The sequence below is a fragment of the Pocillopora verrucosa genome, chromosome 14, assembly GCF_036669915.1.
Source record: "Pocillopora verrucosa isolate sample1 chromosome 14, ASM3666991v2, whole genome shotgun sequence".
NCBI classification, from domain to species: Eukaryota; Metazoa; Cnidaria; class Anthozoa; order Scleractinia; family Pocilloporidae; genus Pocillopora; species Pocillopora verrucosa.
In genome coordinates this window covers 1,008,192-1,028,875 of record NC_089325.1, presented here as the reverse complement: position 1 = coordinate 1,028,875, position 20,684 = coordinate 1,008,192, and the positions used below count along the sequence as shown (strand labels likewise).

The 20,684-nt window shown below is 37.4% G+C and overlaps 2 protein-coding genes across 8 annotated transcripts in view; both read left to right on the top strand.

Moving 5' to 3' along the window:
• Positions 1 to 17,799, top strand: part of LOC131773223 (QRFP-like peptide receptor) — a 45,095-nt gene extending 27,296 nt beyond the window's left edge. For 2 of the 7 annotated variants that reach the window (XM_066160880.1, XM_066160882.1), the window contains exons 2-3: positions 6,484 to 6,568; positions 16,455 to 17,799. In XM_066160880.1, coding sequence (XP_066016977.1) covers positions 16,537 to 17,583 — 1,047 coding nt within the window. In that variant the 5' untranslated portion in view covers positions 6,484 to 6,568; positions 16,455 to 16,536 and the 3' untranslated portion in view covers positions 17,584 to 17,799. Of the gene's footprint in view, positions 1 to 5,948; positions 5,987 to 6,483; positions 6,569 to 6,833; positions 6,912 to 9,508; positions 9,823 to 13,785; positions 14,051 to 16,454 lie in introns of those variants that run through there. The other 5 variants (XM_066160883.1, XM_066160881.1, XM_059089208.2 and 2 more) reach the window with 5 other exon arrangements.
• Positions 11,365 to 12,113, top strand: LOC131773213 (QRFP-like peptide receptor). Its single transcript, XM_066161188.1, is given in 5 exon segments — positions 11,365 to 11,494; positions 11,497 to 11,643; positions 11,646 to 11,750; positions 11,753 to 12,010; positions 12,013 to 12,113. Coding segments are annotated over 5 exon segments (741 nt in total).
• Positions 17,800 to 20,684: the final 2,885 nt, after the last annotated feature.

Genomic DNA, 20,684 nt, shown 5'->3' with positions numbered 1-20,684 from the left:
AATTTCTTTATATGCCTACTTTCATGACCCATGAATTTCTTCAAAGTCTACTTTCATGACCCATTAGTTTCCCCAGAAAGTCATCAGAATGAATTTCATCCCCATGAATTGCAATCAAACAGCATTTCATGGGCTAACAATTTATTTGTTTTGAGAGAACAAAATTAATGGGCCATGAATATTCCCTGAAATCTGTTGCCCATGAATTTCATTGATGAATCCATAGGCCATTAAAAGTGGTATTAATGAGTTCATCACAGTCACTGATTTATCAACGAGCTGACTTTCATGATCCGTGGAACTGACTTGTTATAAATTTATCCACTAATGGAATTTTGGTGTACAGCGCGAAAACTGTCGAATGAAAATGTCCCTAAACATCTTAAGTGGCCTTTGTTAACGTAAAATGTACAGGAAATCACAAAACAATGGATCTTCAATTTGCTCCTTTGTTGAGACAAATGGGGCTGGAGGCAATGACCCAGATGTTTGATCCTCACTTTGATTTTTTGGGGCCTTTTTGCCTTCGCCATGCCTGGACGACTTTGTTGAATTTTTTCTGCCTCACTGCTGGCTTTGATTGTTAGCCATGACTCTGGAAACCTGTTCAAGGCCTTCTCTTACATTCTTACGGCTGAGGAATCTTCTGGGGCTTTTCCAGTAAGGCACCTGCAGAGTACAGATGCTTAAGTTGCACAGCAATAGTACGCATTGCATCTACACGAAATGTGGAACAAAACAATGAAAAATCAATCACTTTCTCACCTCAATTTGGAACTTTGAATAGCGTGCAAATGTGACCTGAAAAAAAATGCTATTTTTACCTCGTTCATAGAGTCGCCGGTTAACAGAGTCAGGCCATCTTCTCAGTCGGGATGAAACGTTACCTTCATGTATTCATTGAGATCGCCTTCTACAACATCGTTGTTGATTTCGTGATCGCTTTCACAGGAATCACTGTCGATGTCAGCTCTGACTTTCTTGGACTCTGATGTCCTGTCGATTGTTACTTGCTTCGAATTCCAAATAACGAACAGCTTTTTGTGCTGCTTTATTCTGTAAGATTACAGACGCAGCAACTAGACCTCTTCGGAGTCATTTCGTAACGTCGAACACGATAACCTGTGAGGTCAGGTCTATGTGACCGCTGACCTATGATGGCTGCGATGACCTAAGGTCACCACGTGAAAGTACACGTGATTTACGAAGAAGTGGCGGTTTTTTCCGTACCTCGAACGGAATGGTTCCATTCCAATTGCATTTCTCGTAGTGTTTGTGTAGCAGTCTCTTTTTTTCCAGATCAACGCAATGGACCTTCTGAAAAGCTTTTTCAAAGAGGTTTCCTCAAGATGAAGTTATCGATATGCATTACAACGTGAAGGGGTAAGTTCAAGCTTGGTCATCTTATTACGCGTAAACATCGGAGCGCGCGCGCTAACTATTGATTTAACTTGAAAATTTTTATTCTGTGATCATCTGGCGAAACATCACAAGAGTTTGTATGGAAATACTTACGACTGTTCTTAGGAATAAAAAATACAGTCAAATTCTGAATGCGAAATACCTCACCTCACTTCCACAGTGCTTCGCTTAGTATCTGACGGCTTCATGTTGAAAAGAACCTGTTTTGGCGAGTTATCCATTTCTAGGTTTACTACGTACATAAGAAAGGCTCTTAGATAACTGATGATGTGCTCCCTTTATTTTGCAAACAGTGAATAGTGTTGGTCTACAAAACTGATGAAAGGAAATGCAAACTTGCTAAAGCAGCCTATCTTGGTCCAAATGATGATGAAGATGCAAATAGTAATGATAACCGAAAGAAGGATGGCACATTCAGGTGGCCAAAACAGAGAGACACTGACATAGTCAGCCATAGATATATCTTCACACATGCAAGAGTGCAGAAAGTTGGTAATTGTTTTGTTGTTAGTTACCTTGAGAGTATTGATCACAAGTGTAAAACATATCAAGAAATTTACATGAATGCTGTTACATAAATGGACATTATAATAACTGTCCATAAAATTTTACACATGATATTAGACGAAGGAAATGATATTTGAAGTTTAGACAAAAGTACATCAAACCAGTGAGTTTATTTTCAATAATTTCGTCCAAATATTTTTCACATCAAATTTATTTATAATATGCCTTCAAAATAGTTTAAATAAACAGAAATATAGGAGCAGAATCTGTCTCCACAAGGAAAATCAGTGATATCAAAATAGAGCTAAAAATCATTAACATCTTAATTTTATGCAGAAAATTTCATACCAACTTTTTTTATTTAAGAAAGTGTAAACTGAATTATCACAATTTTGGAATCCTAAAGTAATATTTATGTACAGCTGGTGAAACAAAATAAACTAACAGAGAATCCAGACTTCTGGTCATGTCTTTCATGTGTGTGTGCTTGTACAACAGGACCAAGAAGTTTCACAGATAGGTTAGTTCTTCAGTGTATAATTTAAGTGATAGTGTATGTATTACAGTTATGGTATACTGCAAGCTATACACTGTAGTACAGTCTTCGGTACAAAAAAAGTGAAGAATTTTTAATTCCAAATTCATAGGGTTTCCAAAGAATTTTCATGGTGCTTGCATATTCCTAACAACCCCATGAAAACTAACTGGCAATTAACTTTCATGTGCCATGAAAAAACCATGTAGAGGCCATGAAAATTCAAGGAAAATTTTCATGGTCAATGAATTTTTTACATATTCACAGCATATTCATGGGTCATGATTTGCTGCAACCCATTAAAAACTAGTGAACTTTGACACCATGAAATTTTGGGCTTGAAATTCATGGGTTTCTCAGTACCTTTGAAAAGGCCATGAAATGCCATTTTCATGGGTATTTCATGGCTTCTAGGTCACTTTACTCAATATTTCATGGGTCGTGAATATGGAAATTTTCACAGGTTTTTCATGGGATTTTTCAGGTCTTTTTCAGGTCTTTTTCATGGCACTGAGACCATGAAAATGTCATTGATTTAACCATGAAAATCCTGTGAAAAATCTGTGAATTTACAATGAATTATTTCACAAGATTTTCATGGGTTTGAGTTCATAGTGATCGCTTTTCACAGAGGTGGTCTGGCCAAAAATGATTTTTGGCTGGTGGCGACGCAAAAAAAGAGAATTGGAGAACAACTAAACTATTTTTGAAACATGTGTCCTAAACCCTTTTCATGGGCAAAAAATAAAAGAAAACTTTTTTCCGACGGGAAGTCGAGAGGACCGCTCTTAGCGAGAGTGGCACTTAAGCAGTAAATCTCGTAAATGCAAGAAATTTGTAAGTTTTTCGGTTCGGTTTTCGACTGGTTGATATTAATTTTAAGAGTTGATGTTTCCTAAAAGTATTGTTCAATAGAAGACTTCAATTTTTTAACCGAACAATTTCAGAATTTTAAAATTTTAACGCAAACCTATGCAATTTTCTGGTCGTTAATTCTAGTAAATAACGATTTCAGCAGGCTAAATCTATACATGGTATCGTACATGCCAGAAATTCGTTCGTTTCACGCTCCTGAGCAGAAAATTTACAATTCTTTTAATAAAGCTTTGATCACGAAATATTTCGTAATCGTTTTTGCCTCGTCAATTATACATAATTGTAAACTGCATGCTATGTTGTAAAAGAATAGGCTTATGATTTAGCTGTGCGTGTATCGAGTTATGATGATGCAGGTTTTATTTTTCTCATCAATAAAATAACTTTCATAGATCAATTCTTTGGTTAGTCTTAATTTTTAGAGGAGATTTCATTGACTAATGAGTTCTACGTTGTCTAATTTTATGGTTGATAAGTGAAGTGTTTTTTCTTTTTCGTTCTTAATTGGAGTACATATGCGAAGAGACAGCTCGTAACGGTTTTTAGATTTTTTTAAATTTCGATTCGATCATTCTGAAGTAATATAACATCAGTCGATACTTCCCGCATGGTAACCAGGAGATAAATGACTTAAGAGGTTAGGAACTGCAAGGAACTATCTATACATAGAGGTCGAATTATGGGTTTGCGTTTTCAATAAAAAGGTTCCAAAAAGCCGTAAAACACTACAACAAAAATTTGTCTTCCATATCGGCACCCTTAATCCCCACAAAATCAACGAGCGCTTTTCATTCAACTAATTTATTCCTGTTTTCTCGTCACCATATTCCAACCAATGGCGTAGCTCCACTTTCTGCATCTAAACCCACACACAACCCTCAGTTCCTCCAATCGCTCTAACGGAGGGCTGCCCCCCGAAACCTCAGCTTTTTTACCCTTTGCGGTGGCTAATTTACGTTTTCAAATCAGTTGTTAACACTAAATTACCTGCTATATATAAATGACCGAACGAACCTTTAAAGATATGAGAAGAACACAAACCGCCGTTGTAAATAAAACAAACCCATACCTCCGCTAACCTCCACATAGACTCGAGTTTTTCTGGGATGGGTTCAACTCTGGTGCACACACCTCAACGCAGCAGTAGCTTCATAAAGCGGCTCTTTTAGGAGCCGCCGCGCCCTGCTTTCGTCGCTTAGGACGATTTCAGGTTGCTAAAACCGGCTATTTTAAGAGCCACCACATCTGCGAAAGTCATGATCAACGTAAACGTACATGAGTAATTTAAATAAATATTCAATAAAGTTTTCTTTTGGCTGCGGGGAAACTGAGTAATAAAACTCGTTCGATTGAGTCGCGGGGAAACTGAGTATTACAGCTACGTCGATCGATCGAGTCGCTCAATTAATCGAGTCGAATTTTAGCTCATTTGTTTAATAGAAAATAAATACAACACAAGTGGTAGGCCTGTCCCGATTGTGCTCGTTTAATGCACAAAAGTTGCCAAAAATCAAAAAAGTTGCCTTATTTCAGAAGTTGCTTCCTGAATTTCTTGATGTTTTTATGTGGACTCTGTTAAAAGTTTTATTATTCGTTCTTCACAGTGATTTCCAACATCAGTCAATAAATGTAGCTCGCACCTTTCCGAAAAGACAAATTACCATAACAATACAATTTTTCGTAACAACAAACTTGCCGACAACATGTGAAAAATTCGTGAATATTTCCGTTTTCTTTTATTCTTGAGGCGCGATTGAGGCCTACGGCCTCGTGCTTTCATCTGTTTTCTCGTGTTTGGAAACCCTGATGAAACCTCGCACTCGTTTTTGAAATAGTACTTGAAACTGAGCTTTTAAAAGCTGCTCGTTAGTATGGGTGAAACTTAAGGATACTCTTAAGTCGAACATAATAAAACACTACCTTCGTTTGTGTTCAGAAGGTTGATCATCAATCAAGAAATTTGCAGAAATTGAAATTTGCAATGAAATCGTTGACATTTTCATGCTTGATATGAGCTCTAAACATATATTTTACCCAAAAATTGCTGAGGAAGGCAAAAATTGCTCGAAGTTAGAAGAACCGCAAAAAGTTGCTCAAAAGTTGCCCGGCACAATCGGGACAGGCCTAACCAATGGTATTAATCAAGTTGGCAAAATGTCAAATTTTATCAGATGATATAATCTTTCATTTCTCGTCGTAAAAATACTGCTTTTTAACTTGCACGTTCTCGGTTGGGTGCTGTATGCGTATTATCTAAACACCGCTCATGGAAATTTAACATCATGCGAACACGTGTGGGGAGTGTCTAAATTTTCCCTTCCCGTTCTCAAAACCTCTGAAACCTTACATTTTTATCAGTACTTGGAAGTCAAACTTCTCTCGACTCATTTCCTATTATTATATCATTAGTATTTTAATACCTTTAGTATAATAAGTTATTTTATTGTGATTAGTTTGAATTTTATTGTTATTATTATTATTTGAAAAGGACTAAAACATTATTTTTATTTCAATTTTCTGGACGTATTTGGTTTAAAAACAGTTCATATGTTTTTCATCGTGAAATTACTCTAGCCTATAATTGACAACTGTATTTCAATCTACCTAGGTGTTTTTTGTTGTGCACGTATTTCCTATACATCAAAGGTAAGTGTATAGGAATGTGTGAGAATAGGATAGAGGTTTGAAAAGTGTCCATTTCCCTTGTTGCTATACCGTTGAAGAGAAGGGAAATTGAACTGTTATAATTTCTCGTCTGAAAATACTGAAGGAACGAAATGTTTTTTCGAAGTCCGCCTCCCTTATGAGCAGCAGGAGGAAAACGATACCGTTAATGAACAAAACTGTTATCATATTTAGACATCGAACTTGTAAAGTTTCCTCATTAAAAACGTGAAATCATATGAGAAGGTTTTGATCTTTTGGTATTTAAGCATTCCAAGTTCTTATTATAGTTTTATTCGAATCCCTTGGTGCGTTAGGTCTTGTGAAATTTACTTCATTCCGAGCCAAACTTTTGATATGATAAGGGTGTTGGTATCATACGCCTGGCGCCTTGCCCTTTTTTTATATTTATTTTATTTTTTTGTCTACTTAGCCACACCACTGAATAGGTTTACTTGCTTTTTTTGTGACCCTCACAGATTCCTCCATTACATGCTTGAATGTTATCTGGAAATCTGTCGAAACGAAGGAATGACCGACTCCTTTCCTTGAACATGACCGAGGGTAAGTGAATGTTCGCCAGTCTTCACCTAGTTCTTTGAGCTCTTCTCCTAGTTCTTTGAGCTCTCGAAGGAAGTTTATTATTAAGGATTCTCCCCTTGCTTTACAACTGGTTTTTAGTCCCAAAAAAAGAGGCATCTGCAGAAGGTGTCGTCGTCCCCGAAGGGTTACAGTGAGTGGGGACTGAAGTTGACTTTAACTCCCATTTTGTTTCTTAAATGCACTCTTTTTTATTTGTTTCCTTCAAATACCTCGTGCTGGTTTTTAGTTTCCATGCCAGGTGAGCGGTACATTTTCCTATCTGATTGCCAATCTCGGAAAATCTGCGCACGTCACTCCTGTCAAGGTAGAGAAGGATCCATGTTGAGGATGGACTATGTCTTCTCTACATTGGATATAATAGGCCATTTTACAGTGGTGTACTTAGATGCCAAGCCTTTGATTTGGAGTGATGCTGAAGGTGACCTTGTTGTGACAGAGACCAGTATCTAGTTAGCATGATAACAAAGTAATTTGCATTTGAAAAGTAACAAGGTTTGTATCATAACAAGGTCAACCTTAGCCTCACTCCTGTTCAAAGGCTTGGCAACCAAGGACACAACTGTAAAATGGACTATTCCATCGCTGTTAAGAATGTCGCCTTTAGCCTCACTCTTAATCAAAGGCTTTGCAACGAAGTGCACAACTGTAAAATGGCCAACTGTTACCTTGTGGTGAATTTGGCGAATGATTTAAAATCTAATTGTTTATCATTTTTATCAAGATGACAGTTTGCAATACTTTTTTCCCGAATTGTCTCTCATTGAATTGGCTATTTACATATCTGTTAGATAAATAGAAACGACAATTAGGCTTTGTTGTAAGAAGAATCTTTCTTGAAGCCTTGTGTGTGGTGTTATCATTGCGTAAGTGTCGGTTCATAAATCTAGGAAAATCCTCTCCTTCAGGAGGAAAGGATTCATCTTGCAATTATCATAAGCGGATCCTTTCATCAACTTAAGCTAAGCTAAAAGCTTTAATTTTTTTTGGGACTCTAAAAAAAACCATAGATCTAATGAACAAGCGATCTACTGAACAAAATGATAGCGCTGCGCGTGCGTTTTAAAACTTTGTACAATAGGCCATTTTTCAGTTGTGCACTTAGTTGCCAAGTTTTTGATGTAGACTGAGGCTGAAGGTATTGTAATAGGGACCAGTGTCTGGATAGCATGATAAATAAATTTACATTTGAAAAGCGGCAACGTTTGTCTCATAACAAGGTCACCCTTAACCTCACTCTTAATCAAAGATTTGGCAACCGAGCACGTAACTGTAAAATTGACTATTCGTAGCCGTTCCATACAGAACAAAAACGTGAAATCACCTGCTAGTGCGACCTCTTAGCGAGGAATCCTCGACAGGAGTTCATTCACGTTTTAATTTGAACTGAGTAATACATTCATGTTATGCCGAGGGGGAGATGTAGCTCTAAAAATCAGGAAACGCATCGAGCTATTAAAACGCAATTTTAAACAATATCCACTCAAAACGTTCCTCGAGTCGTTTTTTTCATGGTCATAGTTTGCGTCATCGAGTAATGGGCTTTGTGCACGCTCTTAGTCATATCTTGTATTATCCGTTCGATGAATTTTTTCTTAATTCCTCCAATTTAAAGGGTAAAATTTGTACACCATGCTCGTTCACAAGCTAAGGACCATCGTACATCTTTACCTGGTACATTTATTGAAAAACAGTACCGTGTTCTTAGAGTGCGCGCCCGCTTATTCGCCTGATTAGGTGATTTTTACGCCCAGTACAATTCTTAAAAAACACCTTAAATCTTCCTGATTAATTCTGCGTTTTTGACAATAGCCACGTAGTGGAGGTAAATAATATATCGGGACAAATGGTGCCCTTGTATGAAATTAAAAAAACCTTCCCGGAATGATATTAGTGAAATATTCAAGGAATTGACACTAAGTTGTTTCTCCAGTAACACTAACGGTGTTTACTGAACTTCTTTCAGGATATCAAAGTAACATCATCCATCCATAAATACTGTTAGTACCTAGCATAATTATCTAGCTTATAGATATATTCACAGATACTAAGAAAGCGTGTGCCCCCGGCGAACTATTAATGAATTTCACTGAACTCTGGGAAATCGTAGTATTATATTATGGATTCATCTAGATAATTTTTATTTGTACTTTGTGCACGAAGCGGTTTGTCCCTGTTACCTGACTGGAATTATTATATTTCACTACATTTAGACGTGCCATGAATCCGTCTATCTTTATTTCGACGGTGTATTAAACATGTCAATTTGTTAAGTGCTAGCACGGATTTTGCGGCATAATGAGCAAGCTTGTCAATTAGTTATATGGACTTTTAAGAATGTTACTCTTATCCTTCCATGTTGAATTTTCGAGATCAAAACTATTATTAGCGTATCTGATCCGAGTCAATGTTGCGATAATGTCCCCTGCATTAATATAATTTCACAAATGCATTACCACTCTCGTATGCAACATAATTGTTTCATGCCTAGTCTTTTCTTCTTTTCTACATTTTTTATAGGATTTCTGTGATAAATTATTGCTGCCCTTTTTTCAAAGTAAATTTTAATCTTGTAATTCAATTTTACGTATCTAAGGCAATGCCAAAAATATTAAAATCCGCATCATTTTCATGCTAGATGGCAGGTGTTGAGTCCGTCAACAAACTTCCAACGTCGCCAAAAGCCAATGCTCATCGTAGTTCAATTAACATTGAGTAGGCTTACCTCTCTGACATATCGGCTTATACTTAATTCGAAACACATGTATTGATATCTACGTTAAATTGCTCTTTACGTCAGTTTGTCTCATATAAACAGTTTCGTAATCCTAATTCTATTTCTTTCTTCCAATCGCTCATCACGTCCTTTAGTCTCATAGACGGCTGGAAAGGAAAGGGCATGCAGTCATTTTTAATTCGTTGTTCTTATGAAGAAAAGAAATATTTGTAAATAGAACAGGAGAGATGGTAAGTTTTGCGCTCGGTGAAGAAATAGAGAAAGATAGTTTTCGTCCCACGAGCGTGGGACAAAGAAAGTCCCGATAAGGAATCGAACCTCAGAACTTCAGATTCTGTACTCTGATGCTCTACCACTGAGCCTTATAGACTCAGTAACATCTTTCTCTAGGAAAAGAAATGTATTAGGTTCGATATCCAAGGATTAGTGGAAGAAAATGGCATGGCATAAAGAACACAGTCTCTTTCCTCGTAACACTGACGTAAGTTTTTTTGTAATCTTATATTTATTTCTGTTTTAGTAATATCATCATTATTTATAACTATTTTCATCCAAGGGAGTTGATATATTTATCTTTACCAAATATACGATATCGACACGCCTGGTAGCTGCACTATGCATTTATTAGCGTTATCTTAGTTCGTAGGGAAGAGTAAAAAAAGAGCGGAATCTTTCTCTAGTTCTCCTACTATCTACATCAGCTGACAGACAAGGCACTTATTTTCATCATTTTTAACTCGTGAATTGCGCGCATGTGCAAGAGCGAGTTGTAGATACGATGTGGGGAATAGCACTCGCTCGCTCGCTCGATTGGTCGATTCCTGTAAACTTTTTTTCGATTTTAGGCTTTTGTGTGCATTTGATAGTTATTGGCGAGCAATACAAACAAAAAAAACAAACGAAATGGCGACCTTTTTTGCTAAGAATAGTGGTGAGGTGAAAAAGAAGCCAGTGATAATCTTAAAAGAGTTTTTTTTTTCGTTTTAGTTTCAACAAGCGGCGCCAGCGACTGGCAGGCATGCTAGGATTCACACTGAAATAACAGAACAACCTTCGTTTTTCATAAAATTGTAATTTACAATCCTTGAACTTGAAAGTAATCCGAAGATTCATTGAAAATATCACTTACTGCGAAGCGCTCGGAGTTTACAGATGTTCAAAAGCTTTTTCTGTTATGGCGTTAATTACGTTTCTTATCGTGTGTTTTTCCTGTGTGAAGCAACAAAAGATGCCGGCAACTGAAGTTAACGCGAAAATCAAATAACACCTAAACAAACAATTTTAGCTACCGATTTTCAGTAAATTTTTAAAGAATAATTTTCTTTTAAGTTTCAAGAAAATTTGAAGATTCAAATTACATATTACGTACTAAAATGCGAAAGTTATACACCACAAAATTGATAAATAGGCCTGAAATGAAATTCTACCTTGTTACTGATTATACGTTGCCTAGCACGTGACTAAAATCTACCCAGGCGGAGATCCAAAATGACGGTGGCAGTCTTGGCTTAGTTATATCACTCAAAACTCGTTCCCGTTTGTCTCATTTGATAAAGAGGGAATCGTTAATGTTTTCATTAAGACAGTATTGCCTTGATTTTCTAATATTTACAATGATAGACAGTAAATTTCACTTTTCACCTACATTTACTTCCAACCTTTTCTTTTGAACCAGAAGCAAAAATGATATACATTTAAAACACATGACATCATCCACCCTTGTCAAATGTAACAGCATTATCATTTTAACTGTAGTGCCTTCTTATCCCAACGTTACTTTGTTTCTTTGGTAGATTAGCGAACACTGAACTACTGCTCGTACTCTAGATATGACAATCAACCACAAAATTCCCTAAACCAGATAACATTAAACATAATCCAAAAAATGTGTCAATTCACGAGTTTGCTCACAGAGCACTTTGATGCAGTTTGGACTGGTGGATATGATTCTGTTTTTAAACAAATCATTCGTCTAGTCTACCAGAGTTATACCTTAGAGGTGAAACCAGTCTCATGTTGAAATATGATTAACCTCCACTGTGTAAAAAATGCAACACATCTCAGCCCATACTGCTGCAAACCGTTTCGAGGCGACTCAAATGCAGTCAAAGGAGTTAAAATAGCATTTTTCTGTGTTCTTCTGTTGATGTCAACTCTGGAAATTCGTTACTTATTGCAATTATTAAGATGAATAAAGGAATGCAGACCATTACGAATTATCTCATCGCCAACATGGCTGTCTCCGACATTGTTATTACATTTTTGGTTGTTCCGCGACACATTACTGAAATATTAGTACGCCCTTACGGGGCTCCATTCTGTGTAAAAGCCTTCCTCTTTTACATGACATCATAACTGCTGTCTCAATTTTGAGTCTTGTTGTCATCACCATTGACAGGTATACAGGTATCGTAGACAACTAATGAATCTGGCTAAACTCTGTAAAATCGTTATTCAGTTGATATGGATCTCATCTGTCTTTTCACGCGTCTACTTCGATATTTTTCGCACCGTAACAAACGATGGCGAAACATTTTGTGTGCTACACTGGAGTCCAAAGTCTCGGGCAAAGTATTTTGTAGTAATATTTATTTGTTTGATGTCTGTTACAGCATGCGTGGTTACACTTCTGTATTTGCGTATTATCCACAATCTGAACAAAAACAGTGCTGCTCAATGCTAACTTTAGGTTTGATACGGCAGAACGAAGACAGAAAAGTGGAGAGAAATATCATTACAGTACTTATTGCTTTCATAATCTTTCTTTTGTGACACTTGACATGCTTAAGTTTCAAATTACATGGTTTTTTTTCCTTTTGCACTGAAAGGTTGGACATGCAAGAGGGTAGGTTTTATGGCTTTGGATTTTTGCTTTTTTGATGTTTTTATCGGGTTGGGAAAGTTGCTACCCCCGTCAGTTGCAGATTCCTTTATGACCGGCATGAATTGTATTCGGTATATCTATGCGCAGGCATGATGGGAATGATTACTCTTTTTCTCTGATTAGAATAGACCTGCGGACAGTCACTTGGCCTCTTTTGGGCGAATACGCCATAAGTGGTCCATTGACTACTGCTCTCTTGGCCTCAGCATTGGATCTAACTCTTTTTGTCATATAACAATAGTCAGTGGATCCTCAAAAAAAATGGAAATGCTAGTGAATTACAAGCCTATGTTCGCGGCTTTATGGAGATGCTCTTGAGAGGATATCTGCCATTGAGTCGAATACCAACGAATGCTTGGCTTAAATCACGTAAATGTGCCTCAGCAGTTTCGAACCGCGCGTTGAATATGCTAATTTTTCTTCAAGTGCGTGCACTAACGCGGGTGAATTATCGCAGTCACATCTATTTTCATGCACAATGAACAAAATGACATTTTTCTTGCTTATTACTCTTCCTATTTCAATTTTCGTTGTCTAGTCGAAATTAAGCACACCCACAGTGCTACCATTTGAAGTACAATTATTCTCCAAACATTTCGTGCCTTTGTGCTCAAAGAAATGTGCAAAAGCAGTGCAATACTTCCAAAATGTAACATTACTATGCTATATACTCAGCAACAGGAATAGGGAAAAAGACCGAAAACAGACGAAACCTTGGGTCGCCCCACTTTCGAACAAACAGGAAGACTGGATGATCTTGATTTATTTTATGGAGCTGTCACCACCTTTTGCACATCGGCCCGTTAGCCGCAAATTCTAGTGAGATAACCAACGTTCCCCTCGGAGTACACTACTGAGGTAGAGGCTTTCTGGTAAACTTTCTAAAATGCAGCAAATATAGTTGTATTATAGCCTTTACCACTGGAAAAAAGCATCGTTCAATTCGTGATTGGAAAATGAAAATTAGTTGGATTGACAGAATTTATTTAACTCCTAGCTACGGATCATATGGGACTTTTTTCCTTTTTCTTTTGTTTTTTGTTCTTTCTCTTTTTTATATCTCTCTTACTTCATTGTAGCCTTAAGTATGAAAACGTGCGATTTGGCTAATTAACAAATAGAGAAGCCTTGACAGTGCTCTGTTCTGTTGTAAAGCACGCAAGAAGCGGCTAAAGCACGAAAGAAGTGTAGGGGGAAACACAAGACGTAGTCGAGTGTTTCTCCCTACCTCTTGAGTGCTCTAGCCGCTTCCTAAGTGCTTTACAACAGAACAGAGCACAGTCAAGGCTTCTCTATTTGTTTTATAATAAAGAATCTGTCAAATCCCCCAACGATTACTTTCAATTTTCAAAACAAATTTTATTTCCAAAGCGAACAACAGTGTCGTCAGCATGCTATATATTCTCATAAAGCACGCTACAATAAGCCAATCAGAATCCCTGTTGGAATGGTTCAAATAATCTGATTGGCTGTACAAGACTAAAGCTGTCAAAAATGTCAAACCATCAAAATTCAAAAACCATCCAAGTTCATATTCTGCAATAGTTTACAAACTAACATAGTTCGGCATGTCGAATTGAACTTTTGCCTGAAAGTTTTTAGTTTCTAATACAGAATCTGAAAGTAAATTGTTCAGTGAAATTCGGCCCAATCGTGGCTCACAAAAAGTTTTTTCACATGACAAGTAGTAAACAAACTGTTCAAGGCGAGTGTATTATGAATGAACAACAACCGAATTCTAGGACATGAAGATCGCTCGGAATGACAGCGCCGTAAAACTCGGCTGCAGTGACTGATGTGGCCTTCCACTCAACGCATCGGAAAGGTAATCAGAGCAAGCTCTTATTTTTCCACTTGAAGTGTAGTCGTTTTAGTTCCTGAGGCTTGCTCCACTGCGATGACCGAAGATCTCCATGATGAGCTAGCCGCGATAGACCTCAGCATTATTGCAGTTGCTCCGACACCGTCTTGATTAGTATGAATTTTAACAGTTATGCCAGGTTATATTTTTCATCATTCCTGTTTTTACCTGTTTTGTTTTTGAAAACGAAACTTTATATGCTATACAAGTGTTAGCTGTACTTGATTTTTATTACCGTATGTAAACTTGCAATCTAACTGAGTGCGAAAACTGTTAAAACTCGGACTGTCTATTTTGTTTTGTCTTTGAGGAGTTTCGTCTTTGCTCACGTTACAGTAACGTAAAGTACTGCGCCTGGTATTTTTGCAAACCTTTGCTCGCTTGTTCCGAAATTTCAATTTCAATTAACGAAACTGGAAAGCTAGAAAGAAGTCCCGGAAAAGGTCGGATATAGTACAATTTGGCAGGTGGCGTGACAGCTTTAGCTCAGTTCTGTGCTATGTACTCTCACAGAGAACGCTCTTCCAACCAATTACAGTACGTGTTATATCCGAACTTTATTATGATATTGGCTAACAAATAATTGCTCTTCTAAACTTTTATCTACATAGATTATAATCAGGATTATGATATCAGACCTCAAATCTGATTGATATCTTCAAGTTATTACTTACTTTTTAAAAAGCCCATTTACGTAGACAATACATAAAAACACGAGCTTAGATCATGAAATCGAATCGCACGTTATTTTTCAAACGGAAAACTAGTTGCCAAACATCGGTTGCGTGCCAACTAATACGTGGCTCAAATCGCGTAAATATATTTCAGTTTCAAACCTCTGTTAATTATTTTAATTTTGCACTAGCATACATCGATTATTGATATTGTTGATACGTATATTGTCTTGCAGAATACATAGCATGACATTTTCCTGACGTATTTACTCTTTCTTTTTAATTTCCATTTTCTGCTTGACATAAAGCACACACATTGTTTTCAACTGAAGGAAAATCATTCTCCGAACATCTGGTTAATTGAACTTTTGTGTCGATATAATTTAACCCACCCCAAAATTATATGAAGGAAATAGAAAAGAAAAGCGGTATATTTGTGCGCGTTTCGAGCACCCTTAAATTATTTATGTTTATAAGCCATGTCTCTGCTGTACTAGACATTTTTGTTGCATAAGCTATGAAAGGGGGAAAATTCCTCCTTAAAAATTAAATATTGCAGATTTGATTATCGACCCCAACAACACCAAAGGATTGCTCTAGCTAAGTAATCATTTGACACAGTTCTCCAGCTAAGCAAGTAATAGGATGTCAAATGGCCATCTTTTTCGTCGTTCGCTCACTTTTCCGATCGTTCTTTACAGAGAAAGTAGCATTTCTCATGTAACAGATTCGATTTTTTTTTTCTGATGAAAGATGAGTGAGATTTCAGCCTGGAACTAAATTCTGCAGTGCTATGTTCGAGCAGCATTATTTCAACAAGGAAGGTAATTTTTTTTTTCTTTTCTTTTCCTTTGGAGGGTTGGGCGGTTGAAGGTTAATTCTCCGGGTTGAGTACAATGGTTGAAAATCAAAACTTACAAAATTTTCATGCCACGCGTCTGGTGCTTCCAATTGCCTTCCAACGTCGCTACAAGCGAATACAATTTACCTTATGATAATTGATTACGCCTGTTAAAACATATTTTTAAAAAAAAAACAACAATGACAAAGAAAACAATTGGGAGCTTTTACAGGATGAAGAGTGCTATCTAAGAAATCATTTTTCTTTTAATAAGACTCCTCAATGTAACTTGATTTATCGCGATTAAACCAGCAATCGGTAAATATGCGGCATTTATTTTGTGTAAGGTGCAATTGTGTTTTGGTTGTTTTCAAAAGATGACACATCTAAGAAACAAATTGCGCGTCCTATTGTTTTAGTTTTCAATGCATCAATGAAACTCGTGAAAACAGGAAGAAAACGAGGAAGGGGAAACGATCTTTTTGTTTGGCTTTTTTTTTCATCATATTTCTAAGCAGTTTAATCTTTACCCGACGGGAAGCTCGCGATAAAAAATGGAATCACGATGAAACCACAATCAATTAAGGTTCCCCTCAAGTGAGCTTTTGTTCCGTTGAACACAAGTTTTTCATTTATCGTAATCGTTGAAAATCAATCTATGTAATTGTTTGGTCATTAATCGAGACAACTATGCGAACCAGATTGATGTACATTGTTATGATATCCAGTCGGTAAGCATTATAAAGCACCCAACCCACATATTAACCGCGGTAGGAGGCGGCTTTTAGCGAATATTCAACACAGAGTGAAATATTTCTGAAACTTAAATTCATTTCTTTTTCTTTCCCCGTAGACTGGAAGATTTACCACATCACTTTCTATTGCATTTTTGGGTGGTAACTTCGAAGTAAAACCGGTTCATTTACTCGTCAAGTATGAGTAACTTCGCATGTAATAATGCAACACAACTCACTTCATACTGCTGCAAACCGTTTCAAAGCGACACGAACGCAATCAAAGGAGTTAAAATACTATGTTATTGCGTTCTTCTATTGATGTCAGTGATTGGAAACACGTTGCTCGTTGCCATCATTAAGACGAATAAACGATTGCAGACCATTACGAATTATCTCATCGCCAATGTGGCTGCCTCAGACATTATTAATACACTATTGGTTGTTCCGCGACAAATAACAGAAATATTGCTTGGTCCACGCTCATGGCTGGTGAGTGGATTGTTGGGCTCCATTCTCTGTAAAAGCATTTCCTTTTTACAAGACATCACAACTGCTGTCTCAATTATAAGTCTCGTGGTCATCACCACTGACAGGTACAGAGGAATTGTATTTCCTTTCCAAAAGCAACTTATGGGTCCTGCTAAGCTCTGTAAAGTTATCATTCCGTTGATATGGATCGTATCTATGCCTTTTCACCTAGTGTACTTCGATATTTTCCACACTGAAACAAACAATGGAGAAACAACCTGCCGGCCACTCTGGAGTCCAAAGTCTCAAAAAACAAGTTTTACAGTAATATTTGTTTGTTTAATAGTTGTTCCAGCGTGCGTCATTACATTTCTTTATTTGCGGATTATCCATAATCTCAAAAGAAACAGAGCTGCTCTGAGCCAAGGGCCTCTACAGAAACGACTGAAAGAAGACGTTAAAGTCGTGAGGAATATCATTGCAATACTTGTTGTTTTCGTGGCTTGCATGACTCCAATTAGTATCTATGGAATGCTGGTCATGTTCGTTTGGGATAAGAAAGTGCCTTGTGGCATTGAAAACTACGGTTTTGCTGCCCACTTTATTCTTTATACAAACGCGTCGGTCAATCCATGGATATATTTTGTCTTGAACGATAAATACCGTCGTTGTTTCGGAAACATTTTAAGGAAACTTCGTATCGTCAGAAAGGAGAAAAAGTCTCGAGGAGGATCACCACTCGCACTAGAAATGTCAGGTTTTCGACCAACTGCTTAATTACATCTTATTAAATGGTCCGTTTGCTTCCAAGTTTTTAGAAGACGTTGAAAAGCGAGGCACGGCAGCCCAAAGCAAGTTCAGAGGATAAAATACTTTTGATACCGTTTTGGTATCAGGTTGCCAAGAGAGGCGCTATTGACGAGTTATTGTCAGTTGGAATTGTAGCACGAAGCAACCGAGTTCGTTGTATTATATTGATTGCCGGTTATTAAATGTTCTTTATCAGACATTTTCTGTGTTTGCTCCACTGTTTTAATGGTTCAGGTTTTAGTTTTTAAAATTATCTGCCCAAACGCGAGTATAAAGTGAATAACAGGGTAATTTAGAGATATCAACTGAGTTGAAAACGTTAATTGGCTACCGTAAAGAGTTTAAAGGCTGACGTTTCGAGCGGTAGCCCTTCGTTAGAGCGATTGGGGAAATTGTGTTTTATGTGCAGAAAATGGGGCTACGCTAATGGTGAGAATATGGTGACGAAACAACAAGAGTAAATTAGTTGAATTAATGAAAAGCGCTCGTTGCTACCGTGGGGATTAAGAGTGCCGATTTGAAAGAGAAATTTTTCTTCTAGATTTTTGCGGCTTTCCGAACTGCCTAGAAGTAGAGAAAGGCCGCAAAGAATGATTAGGGAGATTCAAGTGTGTAGCGACTGGTTTGGATGCGTCCTTGTCATTTCTTTTACGTCGCGAAGGTGTTCTCGCAAACGGTCTCCCTGTTTCACCACTGTATAACTTTTTGCAATAAGTACATGACATAAGTTATGCAGTAGATGACGTTGGCGGAGGTGCACGTAAAGGGATCAGTGATTTTATTGGATCTCTTGGGTCCCAACATTTTCTCTGCGTTATGAATGAAGGGACAAGTTTTGCATCGTGAGCGAGCCCATTTGAAAGTTCCAGGTTGGTCATAGGTTTGAAATGATCCTCCGACCAAAAAATTTCAAATAAATGTTGCGACACTTATGTTGTGAACTGCGGGCTAAGTTAGACGAGGCGTGCCATGGAATTGAGTGTTGTTAAATACAGAACAGTTTGCTCGAGTTTGCTTAAGGATAAGATCAACCAAAAAATCAATTCTTTGATATCCTGCCTTGACCATAAATTGAAGACAAACAAAATTTTAATTGCTATTGAGTTACATTTGAATGAATTTGTTCCAAGTATGAAAATTATTACAAAAGTGACGTGTGAAATTACCATTAGCATGGTGGAAGAACCATTTCGTATTAGTTTTTTTATGAGATACCTTTGTTACTACAAACACCCTGATTGGTAAAAAACTTCTCGTTGATTGCACCGGAAGTTTATTTTATAGGAGCAACAGCGCTGGCGCGCACTTTCGTAGCTGACAGTTTACCTCCAGCTTCCCCCTCGGAAACCTGTTCTCATTTCGGAACAGCGATAATGTTCTCGGAAAAATATCTGTGCATATTTTCGCGCCAACTGAAGGTTAATGTTTATGAAGCAAAATGGTTGTGGTTATTCATCTTTGCAGATAACTTGCAATGAAGTATAATTGTTTGTCTCATGATGTAGTCCCTTCCGAAGAGGATCGACACGTTTCGACTGAACTGCATACTGTGAGTCTTCTTTACTCTTCTGGCGATAAGGTCTGCTAGATACACGTCACCTCAGGAACTGTTATGCTAAGCTGTAATTGGAAGGTACAGGCGATAAGGTCGACTGGGTACGGTGGACATAGGCAATGTGTAAATGAAGTGTCTTGTCCAAGCTAGGGAAAAGAGACAATGAGGCGAACCAGATCTCCGAACGAGACCTTTTCATCCGGATACCTGTGCACTGATCTCTTAGCCACATTATCTTCGAATATGCAGAAACAAAAGATTATAAACAATTTATAATCTCTTAGCAGAGAAGAAAATAAACACTCACAGAAACATGTCATTTTTTTTTTAAGGGAAGGGGGTTATGTCTATCTGGGCCACCGACAATGGTGGAGCCAGCTACGATGATTGTAGCTGCGACGGTTAGACGTCAAGTATCTACACTCTGTCTATCGCCTCTGTGAGCGCCATTGTCGTTGAGCGTAATTCATCTTGTAGGGAATTCCACACTTTGGCACCAATAAAAATTGTAGATTTTGAGCCAAAATTTGTAGTTTTATTACTTTGGAGCTTCCTTCTGTTTCGTTTTAGGCCTAGCAAGAGACGTTTGTAATATTCACTTTCTGAGGATATTGTGGTCAAAATATCGATGGATGTTTTTCTTGAAAATAGTTAACTCTGAAAAGAAGAGTATTCATTTTCTTTCTTTGTGTTTATATTTATTATTAGGCAAACTATTTAGAGCCTTAATTAGTGGTAATCTCACCAGGGTCTCATCGACGTTTAATGGAGATTTTCTATTCAAAAGGCCTTGTGAGATTCTATCCGGTCTTCGTCATTATTTGTTAGGCCTTCAATAAGAATTCATTTGTAAAATAGAGAATATAGAGAATAATACATGGGCGCGTGTAGATATAAAATTTCTCTTCGAGTGTTTAACTCGATAGCTCACGAATGAGCACAGCGAACGAGTGAGATGTGATGGGATTTTGTTTTTTCATATAAAAGCGATAGCCGTTTACTGACAAGAAAAGCCGACTACATCAATGAAAGAAAATAAATGAATCGACAATCCCCGAATAACAATCGTAGAGTGCGTTGGCACTAACTCTTAAGATGGAAAAATGCGTCGAATCATGATTACAAAAACAACAATGGGCGTAATTTTCAATTTACAAAATTTTCAGTTATTGACTTTGTCCTTACCGACAAAAGAATGCTTTCAGATATATGGCTAAAATGGGCCGGTAGCGAATCTTCCAGTTGTCGATTTTCGTTCTCAGTCGCGAAAAATGCCAACACCAAAGCCACTGAATACATGACTTTCGGTTTTTCTTTTTGTATGTTATATTGGTTTTTTCCCCTTCTAAGAAAGTTTGAACCTCACTGTCTGTCAGCGATACGGGTTTTTTAGTGTTTTAGCCGCCATAATCCGTGAAAGTTCCGACAAACTACCTTGTGCTGAGAATCGTGAAGGCTTCGCCGTTCATTCACCAACCTGACCTAGTGACGAAACGAACCTGCATAAAGGAGG